This window comes from Perissodus microlepis, chromosome 17 (genome assembly GCF_051167445.1).
Source record: "Perissodus microlepis isolate ML-2025 ecotype Zambia chromosome 17, ASM5116744v1, whole genome shotgun sequence".
NCBI classification, from domain to species: domain Eukaryota; kingdom Metazoa; phylum Chordata; class Actinopteri; order Cichliformes; family Cichlidae; genus Perissodus; species Perissodus microlepis.
Window position 1 is genome coordinate 17,122,640 of NC_140477.1, and position 20,099 is coordinate 17,142,738.

A 20,099-nucleotide genomic window follows, 5' to 3' on the forward strand; every position below is an offset into this window, starting at 1 on the left:
CTAAGTTCAATTTTTAGAGATGAGCAAGGAAGCGAAATAAACAATAACATCTCAGTAGTCGATGGCTGATTCATTTGTCCAATCACACAACCCTAATCTGTTCTTTTCTGCTTAATTGTAATTAGCAGGTTTTTTGTATGTTATTCATTTTACAGTGATGAAAAAGATGGAATTGAACATTTGAGATGCTGATTGGTCCATAATGATAGATTTAAAAGAGGGCTTTTAAACTAATTTGAGTTCACAGGCCACATACAGACCAGTACACAGTAATCTTTCAAAATAAGCATCATTTTCCTTTGTTTTAGTATAAAAAAGTGCATCTGCAAACATTTATTTTCAGTGAGTCAGGCCTTTACAAAGCAAATGATTAAAAACTTTTACAGTTTCACATTAAGGAGAACTTGCAGATCACAGCGGATCTATAAAGACACAAAACCTCCATGTATGGGATATTTCAAGCAACTCGTCAGTCTTTTTCTGATCCTGCACAGTAAGACTTGAGCCACACCAGGAACAGCACTGGATTTTATTGACAGCCCTGAATTAAACAGTTACCCAGGCCATCACTGATCGTCTCCGCTTTAAGCTGTAATTTAAAAGATGTGTTTTTGGGGGCTTCTGTGCGTACAGATAGTTGTTTGTCTAATTCAAAGCTTGGAGACTTACAGTCTTCACCACAGGAAGCTACAGATTTTATGTAAATTAGTACGTTTTTGTTTTGCTTCTTCACAACATCTGATTTTTAGCTTTTTTTGAAATTGTGGTTCTCTTCAGGGAGAACCATGGGAGACTCATTATCTCTGCATTCACATTCATCCGTTTATTTTTTATTACTCGGATACAACTTGAACTGCCTAGTTTGGGACAAGTCAATATGTGGATATCCTCCTTTTATTTCCCCGTGGACAAACACCCTGATGTGCTGTCTGTGTTTTGGCTCCGAGTTCACCCATCTGTATAATAATCTAAATGGCCCGAGTGCAGACCCGGGTCACGAGGCGAGCAGTGACCAGACATCGGCTCTGTAAAACAGACACATGGCCTCCCTCTCTGTGCCTCTGTGCCTCTGTGCGTTTGTGTGTGTTCACATGTTAATAATTCTCAGCTCTCGCCCTCAGACCTACTTTTCCAGTGGAAGTCCGATACGTGTGTTGACTGCTGAGCGGGAGGCTCAGGCAGATTTACACACTCGAATCTACTGCGTCCCAGCTGATATATGAGCAGGGTTTGTAAGTGTGTGTGTGTGTGTGTGTGTGTGTGTGTGTGTGTGTGTGTGTGTGTGTGTGTGTGTGTGTGTGTGTGTGTGTGTGTTGCACTGAAGCAGGGAAGAAAATCTACAAAAACATGTTGCCCTTTATCTTGTTCCTTCTACATGTACTGATCATTAGATGCTCTCTGATGTTTTTGGCTGCAGTTTGCTGCAGATAATTGTTGTTTTCTTGTTTCCTTACAAAATCTTCCGCCTACATTTACACAATGCAGCTCAACCCTGTGGTACTTTGATTTTGTCATGATTTAGGGCAGCGTAACATAAGTTAGTAAAGCCTTGAGCATTTTCACCGTAGCCATCTTGCTTCATCTTTGATACTAGATATGATTAGCGAGTGGTTGATCTGACTGGGAAACTGAATGATGCTGCACACTTGTATGTTTGAGACTCGCCACCCTGAAGTATATATTAGGGGCAGGGATAGCTCAGTAGGTAGGTAGGTACACTGCTCCCCAGGCACCCAATGGCTGCCCACTGCTTCACTGAGTGAATGGGTTAAATGCAGAGAGGAATTTCCCCACGGGGATCAATAAAGTATACATTATTATTATTATATCCTGTATTGCCATAGTTTTTTAATTTACGGGGCCATGATATAGAAAATGAACAGCATGTTGTATTTAATAAGACTTGAATCTAAAGCCTAAGCCTAGAAGCTCATCGGGGCTGGTTTTATAAAGATTCTGAAGCTGGAATTGATTTACTTGTCGCTCCTCGCTTTGAAGCTAATGGCTTGTCACTTGTGGAGATTTCAGGTTGCCTAGGTAACCCACTAATGTATTTACAGGTCACATGTCAATAAACTGAATTTTCCACTGTGATTGGTAGTCACTTCAGACACTCATCTGAAAGTTGGAAAAATCCATAAATTGAAGTTGCGGAATCTCATTCGCTGTCCGTTGACTCTGGTCGCCATGTCGCTGCTAAACTCTTCCAGTGTGTCTGCAGCTTTAGTGTTTTCGGTAGAGTTAGACCAGTCTTAGGTTTGGACATCGACTAGTCAAATTGATTGACCAAAACATCCAAAGATAAGAAGAAACTTTCTGAATTTACCTCAGTAAACCTTTGTTGGAAGTTGTCCAATGGTTGCTGGTAGCCTTTTTGTCACATCAGTAAATCCTGGGTAAATAAATCTGAGTCATTAACTTTTCAAATCCACTGTTAGAAATTTTAAATGTTTTTTTCTGCCGTTTACCCCATAAGGCCCCAGTCACACCGACCTAGAAACCAGTTGGCAACCATGGCCATTACCTGGTTGGTGAGTTGTTGCTGGAGTTTGATTGAAGTTACTGTGAAACTGGTTACTAAATATCCAATCACAGTCGGTGACACCACCCCAGTAACAATAAGTTGCTACGGAAAAATGTATACTCTCCTACTGGTTGGCAAGTGGTTGTCGAAGGTTGATAACAGTTGCTGTGAAATTGGTTGCAAAGAGATGAATGGTCCCAAAAACCTCCATGTGATTGCTTTGGTTGTCAGTAGTTTTCACAGACGATATAATTTTTTTCTTTTCAGACACTCACCAACTGCTCAGCGGGTATTAGTGAAACTGTCAAAAGTGAGACTGAAAACAGAGACCATTTTTCTCCTTTTGGCTACATTGATGATGCACAACTTTTGCTTTGAAGGCGAACGTTTGTGTTGCACTTGACAAAGTTTTACTACCTCTCAGCGAGTAGCTGGTGTTTGCGGACAAGTCGGTCTCTTCTATGCAAACTACAGGCGAATATGGCAACCAAAGCAATCACAACCTTTTTTTAAAAAACAAAGTTCCTCTAACCAGCAGGAGACCAGCGGTGTGTGAAATTATCATTATTATTATTTTGGTAGAAACTCAACTTTACAAGTGCTGGACTAGTCTATTCCTGCACGCTCATCTCAAGGCAGCTTCTTCTGACCGTACCCAAGAGATTAGTAAACAGGAAGGTGCTGTTTTGGTCTTAAAATATCAGTTCGACTCTGCCCCAGACCATTTCATTGTCATGTTATTCCCTTTTGCTCTCTCCCTAGTTTCCATTCAATAAACACTAAATTTCCCTAAAAAACAGAAGAGACCAGGTAAAAACATCATGGAAGTCTATGGAAATCCGCCTTAGTGAATCTGGCTCCAGGAAATTTTTTAGTGAGGTCACAGATCAAAGGTAGTTAACTCGTAGACTGCTATACATCCAGGCTTCTTTTTGCAACCACAGGAGTTACCCCCTGCCGGTGTTAGAATGCCCCCCTTCACAAAGGCTGTGGTTACTAGTGGCACTTTTTTCTTTATTCTGTGTCAATTAAATCAGTTTATTTACAACACAACTTTGTTCTGGCTGTATTTCTTCCCCTCTGATTGGATGTGTGATGTTCTGAGGGCGTTTGCCATCTGTACTCAGGAGTAGCACAAAGAATAGCTTCATTAAGATCGATTCAATAACATGAATGATGATAATCGTTGCTGTTTCATACCGTAGGACTGTTTTTCACTGCTCGGGCTAATGATTGCTGACTTGGCCGCACGGCTACAGGCCACAGGACACAATTACAGTGTCATGTCTTCTGCTTGTGCATGCGTAACACAAAGACAACAGGAATAAAGGCACAAAACCCGCCCTCGGGGTATGTCAGCAGTTTGTGTGTGTGCGCTTCAGAGCCAAGTCTGACAGTGTGTGCGCTTTGCTGCCGTGGCAACTAGAGTTACCACATACTAATATTTTAGGTTGCCTTACATAATCGTCTGCTTTTGTCAATGCAGAGAGTAGATTTTCAGGCACCGGGGGCTGCTTGTTTGGAGCTCTCGCTGCTCCCATAACTGACCACTGTGAGGTCTTACGAGTGCTTTAATGTCCCATCACCTGCTTTCCTGCCCTCCAGTCTGACTACACAAAGCCTCTTACACACTGAGTACGCACCTCTATAAGGATCCTCTTATTTTGCACACAAGGCAGACAGAATATGAAAGGAATCTGTTTTCTTTCTTTCTTGAGATCGTATAAGTCCACCTGCCATTTTAAATCAGTGGTGTACGACAGTCGGCGGGTTTTCTTTTCTTTTTTTAGTGCAGAGTTTTGCCTCAAAGCCTGAGTTGTCTGCAGGGTCTGAACAATGTCTGCCGTTTTCTCCAGAGAGTGCATTTGTGCCTCGTTAGTTTTAAATGTCAGCACAATGCTTATGAGAGTTTTCATTTGGTCTCTTGAATGAGGCAATTTTGTACTTTTCAACAGCAATTTTAGGCACGCCGGCGCACCAGCTCTGCGGGGCATGCTGTCGATTTGTTGGTCATTTAACCCACCACTTTTGTTCACACTGAAATATCTCAACTGCTATTGCATGAGATGAGTCAACTTGAGTACCCTGTATAGGACCACCAAAGTCTCAACTTTTGACTTCCACGCTGTGGCCTCACAGTAGCATCGACCCATTCGGCCTGTTCTGGCTGGGCCTCCCAGGGTTAATTAGGTGGATTCGGACTTGGAGGAAAAAGCTGGATTGCTGTTTTGGGTTCAGCACAAGTTCCAGTGTCTCTCGAGGTCATCACGTAGCATCTGCAGTGATGCAGACTGTGCTGGTTTGTTGATGTAAAGAGCGAGCCAAATGCAAAGGCAAAGTTGTCAATTTAACCATTGATCTACATGCCTACCCTCACCCATGGTCACGAGCTGTGGGTAGAGACCGAAAGAATTTAGAGGAAATGAGCTTCCTCTGAATGGTGTGTGGGCTCAGCCTTGGAGAAAGAACGAGGAGCTCATAGTAGAGCTGCTATTCTTCTGCATCAAAAGGAGCCAGCTGAGGTGGTTTGGGGCTCCGAGGCGAGGTGTTTCAGGCATGTCGAACTGGGAGGAGACATGGGGGCAGACTCAGGACAAGCCGGAAAGAGTGTGTCTCTCAGCTGCGAATACTGCTTTACTGAAACGCAACGTTTCAGTTCAACTGACCTTCATCAGGCACAAAACGATGTTCATATAATCACTCTTACACACACACACACACACACACACACACACACACACACACACACACACACACACACACACACACACACACACACACACACCAGGTAGAATTCAAGCATCTTCTTGGAGAATAGTAACTGGTGAACTCTTAACATGTGTGTGCTTGTAATCACATAATGAGGCGATTAAATTTGAGGATGATGGGGATTGTAAGCGGGTTACCTGTTACACATTTAGGTGTACAGAGATTTTGAACCAGTTAACTTGTGATTTAATTAAATAACTTTGGTCACTCAAGTGTACTCATGTGTTAAACTCAAGACCCGCAGGCCACTCATTTTAATCAAGCCCGCAGATATGCACATTTCGGTTTCTTAATAAATTGTGGCCAAACTGGCGAACCTCTATTGCAGCTGCAAGCATACAAGCTAGTTAGCAGGAAATGGCATATAAAAAGGAAAGCTGATGCTGAGGGCAGGCAATTACAGGTCAGCCTGTATTCTGAGTACTGCTTTACAATGTGTAAAGAGTGTGTGTTTCAGATAATAGAATTTGCCTCATTTTGATATCACACACCAGCAGAGAGATGGAGCCACAGAGGAGTAAAAGCCCCAGAAAAAGAGGCGTGCAGCTAGATCAGAATAGGTTCCTTTAAGCTAAATTTCAATGTAGTGGAGCAGCAGAGGCGAGTTTAATGATAGTTGAGGAAATGGCTAAATCAAGGAGGTCACTGAGTGCAATTTAGTTAATTTGCAATTTTAGGTTTTTATGTGCAGCCAATTTCATGCTAGGAGGATGGGTTGTATGGGCCTACACGGGCTAAGATCTTTTTATTTTTTAGCCAAATTTTTGCTAGTAGTTTTTGCACTTTTGTGTTTTGTTTGTGAAACAGTTTATGTGCAATGCAACAAGAACATTTCTTTTTCTGTTAAACTGAACCATTTCATTTTCTATACCTCAACAATCTTGGCATGTTTGCTCCTAATGAAGCCGAGTTTGAGTTCTCCGATCTAGTTGTGACGGTCAAAATTTCGATTTTCTGGTTTACTGCAGTCCCACAGATATCATTACAAACTAAGGTGGTAACCATGGAGATTAATATACCTGCTCAGTATGAGTATTGGGTATAAAATATGTAAAGATCTGTGTCTCATCAGCTTCTTTTAACATCACTTCCACTTGAGAAATGCTGTCTGAATGCAGCATTATCCAACTCTCAGTAAATGTTAGTCTCAGTCAGATATTATCAACAGTGGGAGTATTTGTGGCATCAGAAATGGCAGTTTGTTGTCTGCCTCTGGGTTTCAAGCCATGAATGGCCCAGTCGGTCATATGAAAGACAAATTAGCACAGTGGTTTTTGACACGTTATTGTGTTTATATTGTACAGACCAACCCAAAAAATAAAAACATATACACTCATCAGATCATTATGTCTGCAGGCGGAGCGCAGCGGCTGCGATGTCCTCAGCATCCCGGTGCCCATTCGCCGCGGCGGCTCAGAGTCCAACCTAGACGTGGTTGACGGTGTTGGGCACGACGGCGTGGGTCTGGATTTCACCAAAGGAGCGCTGGGAATCGACAGCCTGCAGCAGAAGATCCTCAAGGTAAGAAGGAAAACATCGCACACCTGCTTCAGTGTGTGTCTGTAAATTTATCGTGTTTAATTTGAAAAGCTGTGGGTACACATGGGACACATTGGCACTCAGAACTCAAGCACCACACTTGAGTAAAAGACAAACTAAAGTATCTCCTTAGCTCTGTTTGGTGACACATGAAGCAACAGAAGCAGCTTTTTTTTATCCAGTAATGGACTAAATGTCTTTTAAATGTCAGTTCTGATACGACGGGGAAAGAAAAAATCAACTCAGGTTCGTCTCAGTCCTGTCTTTAGAAATTAGAAGTGTTTTTCACAGTAGAGGCTTATCCTGCACTTTAATATCAACTTTTTACAACTGTAGAGACTAAGCTGAACTCGTGCTGCGTGCTGTATATTCACTGGTTTATCCAAGCAAAAGTATTTTGAGACTTCAACAATAACCTAACAGTGAAATTATTATTACAATGTGATGAACTGCTGCTCCCAGTCAAGAATATACACAAAGAAACAAATACAGTGAATGAAAGCAGACCAGAGAAAACAGTTTGATCTGTAGCATCAGTATCAGATGGTAATTTTTAAACTTTCCATGGTTGGAATAAACTCGATCACATGACTGAGGGGCGTATTGACTGCTACCTTTTAGCAACAGGAGGCTAAAAAATCTTGGAGGAACTTTGTTTTGTTCTGAGGAAACGCCCGTGTGAGGAGGTTTAGAGATGCCTTTAAGACCAGCTCTGTTTACACAGGATAACTTCTTCACAAGCAAAGAAAAGCAGGTGTTAACGTCTCCTCTCGTGGCTAATTATCATTAGGGATCAGAAGTGGGGGGCAAAATTAAATTAGTATCAGTGAGCTCAAAGACAAACAGGGCTGCTGTCAGTATTCATGCAGCATTATTTTATTCTAACATACCCATGTGAAAGATGAGCAAACTCATAGAACAAATCGGGGTGTCGGTAAGAATCAGAAGCGCTGGTATCATGCGTGCTTAAATGATTTTAAATCTTCAGCAGCTGTTTTCACATCTGTCCTTTGGCTCTGCCTTCAGGTGACGGAGCAGATTAAGGTGGAGCAGACGGCTCGGGACCAGAATGTGGCAGAGTACCTGAAGCTTATGAACAATGCCGACAAGCAGCAGGTGTCGCGGATACGGCAGGTGTTTGAAAAGAAGAACCAGAAGTCTGCGCAGACCATCGGTCGGCTGCAGAGGAAGCTGGAGCAGTACCACCGCCGCATGAAGGACAGCGAGACCAATGGGAAGCACAACCAGAAAGACAGCGGCGGCAAGGAGTCCGGGACTCACAGCAAGGAGGGCAGCCTGCGGGACGTCAGCACCACCGGGCGCCACCAGGCACTGGATAAGGTGAAGACAATCGGGCCCGGCGTGTCGCTCTCGCCTCCATTTTTCTTCAGTAAGCCGCGGGAGTTCGCTAACCTCATCAGGAACAAGTTTGGCAGCGCTGACAACATCGCTCACCTGAAAAGCTCTATGGAAACGGGGTCAGGGCTGCAGGTGGAGGGCGGTGCGAGGGGTCTGAGTGGCAGCGCTACCACAGTAGCCAAGGCGACCAAGTACCAGAGCGACGATGAGTGTTCCACCGGGACGTCTGCATCCGCTGACTCCAACGGGAACCCGGCAGGAGGATCGGGGGCGGGGTCAGGGGGGCCAGGGAGGTCAGACTCCAGCGGGCGCCTAGTGGAGGTGCTGGACATGGTGCGGGACATCAGGGATGCTCAAGCGCAGCTGGCAGAGGACATGGAGACTCTGAACACACAGTTTAAACGAGACTACAACTACTTCACGCAGGTGATGCAGGAGGAGCGATACAGGTGAGCACAGCATCACGAGTCTAAGGAAGGCTTTTCTCCCAGAAAAAAAAATTCTTGACATATTTATTAGTTTTTTGCTCTTTTTTTTTTCATGATTTCTAGGGAGGTTTTAGGGGGGAAAGCTTGTGTGCTCCAGTACTATTTTTAAATGCTTCATCTCCACTGACACCAGCATTAAAATGAGAAATGCCAAAAATATAGTATTTGAAGAAAAGAAAAATCTCCTAAACTGAGGTGCAAGAAAAATAAAATGACATTTGGTTGCTTATAAGGAGCTTTAGAGGATTTGTTTTTTGTTTTTCTTCCCTGGTACTGAGGGCAGATTGTTTCTCACTGTGGAAAGATATTTTTTTGTGTGTTTCTTTTTTGTGTCACAGATCAAAACAGAATATTTTGTGTTGTTCTGGGAGAGGAGAATATTGTTACCCACACATGATGGTTAAATACTCTTCCATGAACATTTTACAGATAATAGGGCACAGACTCACATGTTTCTTTCTTAAATATACCCATTAGTATAAAGTCAGCCCCTGGGGCTTTGAGTGAGCAACAGTTCAGTGTTAACATCTTAAACGCCCCTGAAACAAGTAATTAAAAACCCATTTCAATTCTTAATATCTAAAATTTATTTCAACACCATAAATTGGAGAGATAGAGGGGGAACAAATCACAATTTAAATTTAATCAGTAGAGGATGAAATATGCAGTTTCCTGCCTCACTTACACAAACTGTGAATCCTCCCCTTCACTTAATGAATCCCTGACTGCGACACATTTTTCAGGCTGGACAAAACTTCACAGAGCCAACATAAAAATGTTAATTTTATGTAGCCTAATATTACAAATCATAAATTTATCTCCGGAGCTGACATTAAAATGTTTAACTGCTGTCTTTGGAGTCTCTGCGAAGCTATCACCACTATATTAACTATGACTTGTAAAATCACTTGCTTGTATTATTGAGTTCTGAATTAAATCAGAAAATCCAATAAAACACTGAACTGAGAAAGATAAGAGAAATATTATACTGTGTAAAATATTTCTGCTCAACAAATTATGCTGTTTTTGTTTTGTGGAAGGTTTTTTTTTCCTTATATCCTTTACTGTCAGAATATGTGTGCTGCAGTCATGTCACAAGAATATTTGCACAACGATTTGTACGACTATAAACACGAAATACAAAATAAAAGCGGTTTGCACATTGCTTTGAAGCTAACCGGGGGATGCTCGCAGAGGTTTTTTGCTCAGAAGGCAAAAGGTTTGAGGATCACTGATCTGTATCAAGTAAAATTGTGGAATAATTGTTGGATGAAGATGTTTTTACACTTCGGTGCTTCAGTAATGGTAGCATTTCTCTCCTAACAGAGCTAACGTTGTCATTACATGAGCTGTTGAACTTTAGAGAGCTTTTGACAGTTTAGGAGTCCATCATTAAAAGCCTAAAAATAGCCGGCAGAGCTTACACGTAAACCCCCCAACCAAGGGCAAATGCTCTGAGCAGCTCGGCTGCAGCAGATACACTGCTGTACTGTTACGTGCCCACACACTCTCAATAATGCATTGTTTCTCTCTCCTTGGCTCTCTCCGCCTCCACCTACTCTGCATGTTTGTGGGTGTTTCTGTCTGTCAGGTATGAGCGGTTGGAGGACCAGCTGAATGACCTGACGGAGCTGCACCAGCACGAGACCAGCAATCTGAAGCAGGAGCTGGCCAGCATCGAGGAGAAGGTGGCCTACCAGGCCTATGAGAGGGCCAGGGACATACAGGTGACTTATGTTTGGGCATAAGCCCCCACCACTGCCACAGCACAGGGCTGATTAAGATTAGAGTTTAGGATTAACCCTTTAAGTAACCAATGTCTTACTCAAATTGTAAGTTTAATTGAAAGGCCTAATGTATTATTGCCTTATTTACAGTGTTCAGTTTAGACGAGTTTGACCCCTTAGTGGGAAAGGTCACTGCGTAGTGTACCTTCATCATTTGAGGCCATCCTGGTAAAAGTGGTCTCTGCCAGGATGACGACAGGTCTATCCACACGGCATGAATGCTCACTGTGGTTAATGGGTTTGCTACAAGAATTGCTACAAGAAAGCTTGTAGCAATTCTACTACAAGCTTTCTAATCTTCCATTCATATCAGAAGATTAGCATTTTGGAGAAATAATTAATCTGAATCTGTTCCTTTCACTTCAAGGAGGTTTTAATCACAAATTTCTGAGCGTCCAAATGATTAATTGATCTTTAAATACAACCATGTGGTTGTGTCTCTCATGACATGTCACACTGAAGCCACAGCAGTCCCTCCATTGCTTCCTATTTCTAATCGGACGTTCTTGCGCTTGTTTCTAATGCAGCTGAAGTTCATACATGATCCAGTTTTGCTGCCTTTTCGCTGTGACTCACTGCTCTCCAGAGTTTCCCTGATCTCTAACCATTTTTCTGTGTGTGTGTGTGTGCGCGCGCGCGCGCGCGCATGTGTCGTAGGAGGTGCTGGAGTCGTGCCAGACTCGCGTGTCGAAGCTCGAGCTCCAGCAGCAGCAGCAGCAGCAAACCATCCAGCTGGAAAACACGGATGCCAAAGTGCTGCTGGGCAAGTGCATCAACATCATGCTGGCCATCGTCACCGTCATCCTGGTGTGCGTGTCCACTGCGGCCAAGTTCACCGCCCCGCTGCTGCGCAGTCGCCTCCACTTGGCGCTCACCTGCGTGGGCGTGTCCCTGCTAGCGCTGCTGTGGAAGAACTGGGAACATTTGCAGTGCGCTTTGGAACGATTGCTCCTCCCGCACTGAGACCAGTGTGGGGAGGAAATCAACATGTAGCCTTACATGAGCCGATGATTCTGGGCTCCACGGTGACTCGGTTTAAGGCTCTGAGCCTCACCAAGAACACGTAAACGGACATAAATGCTCAAGACCTGAACCGGAACTCTCTGAAGGTGCACACATGAAAACGTGGCTGCTCTGCTGCAGATCTGCAGGGCCAACAAAAGATAAATCGGCTCAGCTGCTTTCATCTGGTCACCAGGAGACTCTGGTGGCACCGGCATCACACACACTGAAGTCTAAATATAAATGAGCGGGATTACATCAGGGCATGGAATAACACGTTATTTTTTCCTGTCCTTTAAAGGGATGTGTTTCTGTTAGAGCACCACCTCCACACAAACTGTCAGTTATGAGTCCAGTGGACCTGATTTAAATGTGCACACCAAGCTCGCTGTGACAAACACAAACACACATCCACCTGAAGGTTCATTCGCACCGCGCCTCCCTCTCTCTCTCTCTCGCTGCTGTTCTGTATTTATGTGAGGTTTTTTTTACTTTCAGCATCTTCTTCAAAGCGACAGTTTGAAGTCTGGGATTGCACATTGTTTTAAGCTGTTTTCTATCAGTGTGTAAATCTGTGTATTCGTGTGCGTTGTGCACTTACTCGTGTGTCTCTGTAATATGTTTCTTCAAGGAACAGTTAAACATTTTGAAAAATAGGCTCAAGTCTGGATGGTAGATGTGCAGCTAGAGCCGGGAGAGATCATTAATGGACATGCTGTGAAAGAAATCTGCTGTAAGAAATTAAAACATTTAAGCTACAGCTGCAGTGAAAAGTGATGCCCAAACCTGCTTTTATCTCCCTCCTTCATTTTTATTGCCCAAATCTGACCTCTCACAGTGACTCACAGTAACTAAATGATTATAAATTTGAAAAAAATACTCCTAATTATGCGTTAATTTAATGAATTAGCTTCATGATTCTGCTCACCTCAACTGCCTGATTTTTTCCCCTGATCCATAATTATTATTGTTCAGTCTTCTGGTGTATCTTTGAATCCTCACAATAATCCTTATTTATCTCAAAGTCGATCCTCGATGCGGCCCCTTGGTCACGGTGCTTTGAGAAGCAGCAGCCGCTGCTCAGGAAACGACTTCATGCAGTTATTTTAAAGCCCTTCTTTAAACCTACCAATCGAGTTTTGTCCAAAATGAGCTTAAAATGCTCACATTCCTGCAAGTTATGTTTTTATTGGTGTTTTGGTCCAGAGCTCCAACCCTGCCCAATCAGCGTTTCCTGCCAGAGCGCTGAACGGATTTCCTCACAGTTCTTGTTACAAATGCAGTAAAACAAGAAAAATTGTTTAAAATGTGCACACAGCTTCATCTTTACCAAGATAATGATCAGATACACCTGTCATTTACTGGGCAACAAAATGATGGCCTCTTTAACTCTTTCCCCATTAAGATGACATTCAACGATCTCCACATTTCCTGTAATGACAAGTTTTGACACATCTGTAATCAATAAAGAGGCTGTTAGACAATACGTTCCTGTACAGCCAGAGACCACTTCATTAACTTCTGATAGATACACAGTCATTTTAGTCTGAAGTAGCCTGAAATATGACAGAAACTCCTCAGTTCAGGTAAAAGAATCAAGAGTTACTCCTGACAGGCTCCCAGATGGAAACGGTTAAAGTCGGGGGCGGGACATAGAGATAGACAGCGTCTCTGCATTGCTTCATTCTGTCTGAAACAAGCCGGTTTACCTCCCTGCTGGTTACCGCCAAGTTTCTTTTACCTGTTTGTCGCACTCACCTGCTGGTCACCACGTCTGATTTGATTAATGTGTTCAAAAACACCAGGGACTTGTCTTATAGTTGGCCAACATCTCCGTCCTCTGGCTCTAACTTCACACTGAATAGACCAAAACAAAAAAACAAAAAAAAAGTGACTATTTCCCAAAATGTCAGGCTGCCTGTTTTGAAGTGAAAGCTGCTTAACTGCCTCATCTCTTGTTAATTTGGTGTTTTGTGGTTATTTTGTTATGATGTTTGTGTTTTCAGGTAACTGTTGCTTCTGAAAGCTTTTTAAAGCCTCTAACAGTGAGAAGGGAAACCTTGTACTAACATCAAGAGATAGCTGAGAAGCAGAGCCTGTTTTCTCACACGACACATGTAGAGAGAACACTAACGCGTGATGCAGTTTGGTGCACGTGGAGGGAAATAAGGTGAAATTATGCCGATTTGAAATTGTTTAAAGTTGACACGTGATCACATTAGATGGCCTTTTCTGGAGAGGTGATCAGAACAAATTACAGTGTATGTGTGTGTGAAGCCTTTGATGCTGTGCTGCGTTCATGTCCAGGGGGAAAAAAAACATGGCAGCATTCAGACGCTCTGTTCTGATATTTAGAAGATTTGAGAGGCTGAAGATTTTTCTCTTTTTACTTGAAATAAGCGTCTGTTCAAACATTAAAGCAGCATGTTTCCCAGCAGCGATAGCCGCTTTCCCGCACGTGACTTGAATGCAGCATCGCAGACTGGACAGAGGGAAGTGAAAAATGTAGCTCCCCGACCCCATTTCACTGTGATGAAGATGATGACGAGGGGGTTAAAAAATAGGACTGATGCCTTTTCAGTGCAGCCTGTTTTTTCTTCTTCTGTGTGTCCTTTTTCTGTTTTTCTCTATTCTAAGAAGAAAAAAAAAAGCCAAATATGGAGGTTTTTTATGAAACGTAAGCTCATCTTTGATGTATTTTGCAAACTGGTTCAAACACTCTCTGTTAGGAGAGACGTGCACCTCCTCTCCAAAGCTCTGAGCTCATGGTGTGTGTGTGTGTTTTCTTTGTCTTTTTCTTTTCTAATTTCTGTGCATTAGTTTCTGGTTATGGGTTTTCTATAACTGTATTATTATTATATTTTCAGATGATAAAATAAATCATTGTTTTTCTATCAAGGTGCCTTTTTTAAAAATAAAAAAAAAACTGAGCTTCTTATTGATTATGGAAGATGTAATCCAACTGTGAAGATCATAGTGCTCTGCAAGCTTCATAAGGAATACATGCATAAACCAGGGTGTAAATCACTTCGACTTAAAGCAGCTGGATAAGCTTTTAGAAACGACATTGATTTAACTGCATTCAATTTCACTGCTGTCTTCAGTTTAAATTCATGGATGCTTAAAAATCCATTAGAATCTTCTGCAAAACTCAAGTGCAGGCGAACAAAGGGAAGTAATTTAGGATTTGCAGGCACAGATGGATCTTAAATTGAACGCCAGGTGTCCTTTATTGCTTTTCATTAAGACAGACATTTTCATTCTGTTGTCTCAGAGACAAACGTCAAATCAAAGCAGCAGCAGCCCCACCCAGGATTTACAGTTATCATTAGCTGCACAGCGCCAGAATTTCCAGTTTTCTGGTTTTGCTGACCTCTGGCGATGATGTTTTGTGAAGTGTTTTCCCCTTACAGAGGCTTACAAAGGGTTCATACTGTATAGATGTGTACAGTGAAAACATCAATGGTTTGTGGCTTTAAATAGAGATAGAGTGACAACTAGTGGCCAAACAGGAGCACTGCCTCCAAATATCTCTAATTAGTTTTATTACATATATCTGCTTCAAATATTTTTTTAATACGGCAACTATACTAAAATAATTAGAAATTTACTATTCAGTTAGATAGTACCCTGCCTTTCTTACTGCTGGAACCATGAATTCTGATAAATACGCAAAAAACTAAGGAAGGGACATAATTCTTTTTCATAGCACTTTATTTGCACTGTTCCAGTGATGGATGCTCATAATAAGCAGGTCTGATAATGAAGTCAGTGTATACATCAGTAATCCCTGTGAGCCAGCAGCTCAGGCTTCAGACTGCTTCAAATGTCTGGTGTCAGTTTTTTTCTTGGCTCTGCATGATGTGAAATAAAGTGGATATTCCTAATATGGTCATATTTGGCATATATCCCCAACCACTTTTAAACAATCTGTTTAACAGCCAATCAGAGGAAAGTTTGCTTAAATGGTACTAAGGGAGCTTGTTTTGGACAAAGGATGAAGTGTTGGGCTGCAATAAACATAAATAAGGATTATTTAGAAGTCCGAATCATGCAAAGCTGCTCTAGTGGAATACAAACAAAATGTGCAGCTGGTTAGGTCTGGCTAAATAATTGCACACATTTTTATAATACTAGCGATGTAGGTTCACAGGTGATTTGTAATAGATAACAGCTACATTATTAGTACATAAAGTTACTGCATCTATTTACAAATCTAGCTACACTGTATTCCCAATAGAGTAAATTACCTTTTTTACCCAACAAAAACAGACTATGAGTGTTTACTAACCGAGTGCTGAAAACATGAAAAGGACTTCAATTCAAGCTACGAAAATTAAAGATTACAATGTGCAAATTTATGATTTTCAAATCCTAGTATTTCTCTTAAATTTATTCTCAGAAATTCTGACATTAAAGTTGAGTTCACCTGTCCTGGGTGAAAAAAAACAAAACAAAAACAAAAAACACCTGTTGCTGCGTTCATCCGCAGCAGCAGGTGGCGATAGTGAGCGCTGTTGCTGCTGTTTTGGCGCAAAGCGGAAGCTGTCATAACTGTCCCCCTCATGAAAATGAAAAGTTCAGTGCTGTTATGTGGGTTTAGCAAAGGCACCTTATTATTTACTGTCTGAAAAAAACCTCCCGTGGTTGATTTGTGTGAAATATCTGACGTTAACTGAACGTGTCGGCGCTGGTTAGCGGTAGCTGCTTCAGCCATTAATTTGTTGAGGCTAGCGGGAGCAGCAGCAGACCTGGTTTAGCCTTGAATTTATGTTATTTTTAAATGATCTGAGCAACTTTTGGACTAACCTCAGCTTTAAATGGACGAACACAAGGAGAACATTCACGGCCAGGAGGACAATGTGAAGACGTCCAGCGTAAAGGAGCAGGAGAAGGTGGGTGAGCTTGCAGAATCACTGCTCCGTGTAAACGCTGTTTGCGTTTAAGTAAACTGACTGGCTGGTGAGTTCATTGACACCAAAGACAGGCCGGTGAGAGATATGTCCCTTTGGGTTCTTTGGTAAGGCGCCGACTTGATGAAAATGACTAGAAACCGCGTTACTTTTAGTTACTCTTGTATTGGAGTAATTAATACTAAAATATTTGAAGTAGACGGGAGCTACATCGCCTTGTTTTGTTAATGTGAGCCCGTAAATCGACCCCGATTCTCTTTTGCTCTGTGTACTTCATCTTGTCGTGTTGTATTTTAATTGACTGAGCTATTCTTTTTTTAAAGCTAAAGAGATCGCTATTCTCGGGTTAGACCCCGTTTTCCTTCAGTGTTACTTCTTAAAGGCACATAATCAACAAGAAGTTTGCTCCAAGTTATCAGGATAGCATCGCACAGTGGGTGCTCATCCATGATGCGACTCTTCTGCTCCACCACCTCCTAAAGGAGCTCTGTTGGATTGAGATCTGGTGACTGTGCAGGCCATGTGAGGTCAGTGAACTCACTGTCATGGTCAAGGAACTAGTTTCCTGTTAGAGGACAGCAGAGGCACCCAGTGTGGTCGTCTCCTGCTTCAAGGTTTGAGATGCTCTTCTGCATGGTTGCATTAAGTTTGAACAGTCTGCCTATTTTCCTTTTACCTCCTAGAGATGGTTTTGTGGGAAAATCCCAGTAGATAGGTCTGAGTATTTCAGAAACTGCTATCTACTTTCTTTTGCAGATAATCTTATCTGATGTGTTGTTGGACTTCACTCTAAAATGATCTGTTCCTCCAAACAAACCATTGATCCATGCTCTCTGTGTTTTTGATGGCCAAATTTGTAGAGTTACATCACTTTCTGACACATAACGACCCACACGTCTCCTCCTCAGGAGAAGCCTAGCAGCAGGTTGTGTCCTGCGGGAGAATCTGCTCCTCAGGTGTCCCCGTCTCAGTCGAAGGGTGACTTCAGCCATCCGGTGTACAAAGAGATTGCTTTGGCCAATGGCAACATCAACCGCATGACGAAGGAGGAGCTTCGGATCAAGTTAGCGGAGTTAAAGCTCGACACACGGTGAGTTTTTAATAAATATTTGAGGACCAAACACTTGTGCTTGTCCCTTAGAAGTGTTCTACCAAACAGTTTTTCTCTTGGTGTGTGCAGAGGAGTGAAGGATGTGATGAAGAAGAGATTGAAGAGCCACTATAAGAAACAGAAGCTAATGCAGACGGCGGCAGAGGGAGGCCCCACCGACACGTACTACGACTACATCTGTGTGGTGGACTTTGAAGCCACATGTGAAGAGGACAATCCTTCAGACTTCCTCCACGAAATCATTGAGTTCCCTATGGTTCTCATCAACACGCACACCTTGGAGATTGTTAGTAAAGATTGTGACTTAGATCAGGAGTTGTCTTTTGTTGTTGTTGTTTCTATTGTTGTTAATAATGATGTTCCTCTAACGTTCTGCACAGGTGGACACCTTTCAAGAGTACGTGAAGCCCGAGCTTAACCCACAACTCTCAGACTTCTGTGTGAAGCTGACGGGAATAACGCAGGTCGGTTGAGTTCACATCACTATCACGTTACACGTGTGGGTCATTTACTCATTTCTCTGTGTTGTGTTGGTAGAAAATGGTCGAAGAAGCAGACCTGTTCCCAGTAGTCCTGCAGCGAGTTGTGTCGTGGCTTCAGAAAAGGGAACTCGGGACAAAATACAAATACGCCATCCTGACTGACGGGTGGGTTTCACGTCAAAGCTTCTGCAGGATGTTTACTTTCTTCTCCTCACTTGGTTTACAGCGCCGTTTCTTTAACATTGTCCACAGGTCGTGGGATATGAGCAAGTTCCTCAACATCCAGTGTCGGGTCAGCCGAATCAAATATCCTCCGTTTGCAAAGAAGTGGATAAACATAAGAAAGTCATACGGAAACTTCTACAAGGTACATTTTACAGCTTTGTACAGACACGCTTACATGTTTTAGATTTTTAAAACTAATTTTAATATTAGTCAAAGATGATTTCATTTATTTAGGGGAAAAAAGTTATCCAAAGCTAAAAAAAAAAAAAAAAGTAACTGCACCCTTATTTCATTAATCACACCCAGCTCTGATTACTGTAAGACCTGTTGAATCAAGAAATCACAAATAGAACCTGTCTGGTAAAGTGAAGCAGGCTAAAATGTCTCAAATAGCAACACATCAAAGCCCAAAGAAACCAAAAAAACCCCAAAAAGGGAACAAATACTTTTTCACAGCACTGTATTCGTACTGTTCCAGCTCATTTTAGTCATTAAACCCTCTGCATGCCTTCCTATGTCACGTCCATGAACCTCCTCACAGATATGCTATTTCTCACATGTCCTAATGTCTTCTATGATAAAAGGTCTCCACTGCTAACCAGCCATATTTTCTTCTTCTTCCTCCAGGTGCCGCGTACTCAGACGAAGCTGAGCACCATGCTGGAGAAACTCGGCCTGACGTACGAAGGTCGTCCTCACTCCGGGCTCGACGACTCACGCAACATAGCGAGGATAGCTGTCCGCATGCTGCAGGATGGCTGCCAGCTGCGCGTCAACGAGCGCATGCACGGCGGCCAGCTGCTCTCAGTTCCCAGCTCGGCGCCTGTGGAAGGAGCTCCGCCTCCACACAACCCCCGCAGCAGGGACTAGAACCATGACCTCCAGGTGACTCTTTACCACTGAAAATACTTATACTGGAGCTCAAAGTCTCCTTTTACACCAGATCTTTAAAAGTGGATCATTCCTTCATTTTCTGGGTGGAAAAGTCTGCCTCGCCACGCCTTACTGCGCTGCTGTTTCTCAACAGTATCACAGAAATATCTTTCAGTTGTCTTGTGGTGGAGAGAATTCAGTTTTTACCCTTGACAGCATAATAAAGCCTAATCTGCAGCTTCACATGAACACACATATCAACAATTTAAACTACTGTGCTAATAAAACACATAAATGCTGCTGTGCTGTTTAAGGTGCTGCACGATGACACTGCTCACCGCTTTCCTCGCAGAGAGTCGAAGAGTCGGTCCTGTGGACTAGGACAGCTCCATAAATGGACCTCTTAAAGAAAAGCTGTAATTAAGGAGTTCAGCCTGTGTTGTACTGTCGTCACGTGTACAGATGTCTTGATTTAATGTTTGTTTCATAAATGAGGATTTGTTTCAACTGAAATGTCTCTGCAGATCTGATAAGTAATGCAAATTAAATGTCTCTTTTTGTTTGCAGTTTTTCATCTTCTTCACTCTGTGTGATGCATGCTTTAGATTCAGCAAATTTTGAAGGGACAAGAGAGGCAGTCGAGTCACTTTAGAAGCTTGGACACAGGTGCCTTACAGCAGGCAAGCGTTGACAGGCTAAACCTGCTCTCAGGGCATCAGGGGTGGTATTCTATGGCAAATATTAATCGGGCTCCACAGTGCTGGGCCGCAAGCGCAGGGCCCACTAGAGGGCGTCACACCTTTATGGCACCAGCATGAAGCCTGTTTCCGACTCGCTGATCAGACTTTCACACCATTGTCCTGCTGGAGGTCATTTTGTAGCTCTGGCTGTGCTCATCCTGTTCCTCTTTGCACAAAGGAGCAGATAGCGGGCTTGCTGATAGGTTCGGGGCTTTCTGCGGCCTCTTGGAAGGCTGTAGAGTAACTCTAGAGTGCCTGCATATCTCCTGGAATGTCTTTCCTGCTCT

At 42.8% G+C, this 20,099-nt stretch overlaps 2 protein-coding genes across 4 annotated transcripts in view; both read left to right on the forward strand.

The window, feature by feature from the left end:
- Positions 1-14,362, forward strand: part of tmcc3 (transmembrane and coiled-coil domain family 3) — a 120,991-nt gene extending 106,629 nt beyond the window's left edge. For both annotated transcript variants that reach the window (XM_084911129.1, XM_084911130.1), the window contains 4 exons: positions 6,650-6,814; positions 7,859-8,640; positions 10,271-10,406; positions 11,124-14,362. In XM_084911129.1, the coding sequence (XP_084767255.1) occupies positions 6,650-6,814; positions 7,859-8,640; positions 10,271-10,406; positions 11,124-11,429 (1,389 nt within the window). In that variant the 3' untranslated portion in view covers positions 11,430-14,362. The remainder of the gene's footprint in view (positions 1-6,649; positions 6,815-7,858; positions 8,641-10,270; positions 10,407-11,123) is intronic.
- A 1,629-nt stretch (positions 14,363-15,991) lies between these two features.
- On the forward strand, positions 15,992-19,638 carry eri1 (exoribonuclease 1). 2 transcript variants are annotated; one of them, XM_084911132.1, is made up of 8 exons: positions 15,992-16,363; positions 17,290-17,471; positions 17,562-17,778; positions 17,873-17,956; positions 18,030-18,139; positions 18,227-18,341; positions 18,827-19,084; positions 19,387-19,638. In XM_084911132.1, the coding sequence occupies exons 1-7, from the start codon at positions 16,289-16,291 to the stop codon at positions 19,067-19,069; spliced, it is 1,026 nt and encodes a 341-aa protein (XP_084767258.1). In that variant the 5' UTR covers positions 15,992-16,288; the 3' UTR covers positions 19,070-19,084; positions 19,387-19,638. The 2 variants fall into 2 exon arrangements, with proteins under 2 accessions (XP_084767258.1, XP_084767257.1); XM_084911131.1 differs by having other exon boundaries at positions 15,993-16,363; positions 18,827-19,638.
- Positions 19,639-20,099: the final 461 nt, after the last annotated feature.

Excerpts from the sequence above, each read along its gene's own strand:
- eri1 (XM_084911132.1), top strand. The coding sequence starts at position 16,289 with ATGGACGAACACAAGGAGAACATTCACGGCCAGGAGGACAATGTGAAG. Across the intron at positions 17,472-17,561 it reads GAGTTAAAGCTCGACACACG|AGGAGTGAAGGATGTGATGA; the intron begins GTGAGTTTTTAA and ends TGGTGTGTGCAG. Across the intron at positions 17,957-18,029 it reads AGCTGACGGGAATAACGCAG|AAAATGGTCGAAGAAGCAGA; the intron begins GTCGGTTGAGTT and ends TTGTGTTGGTAG.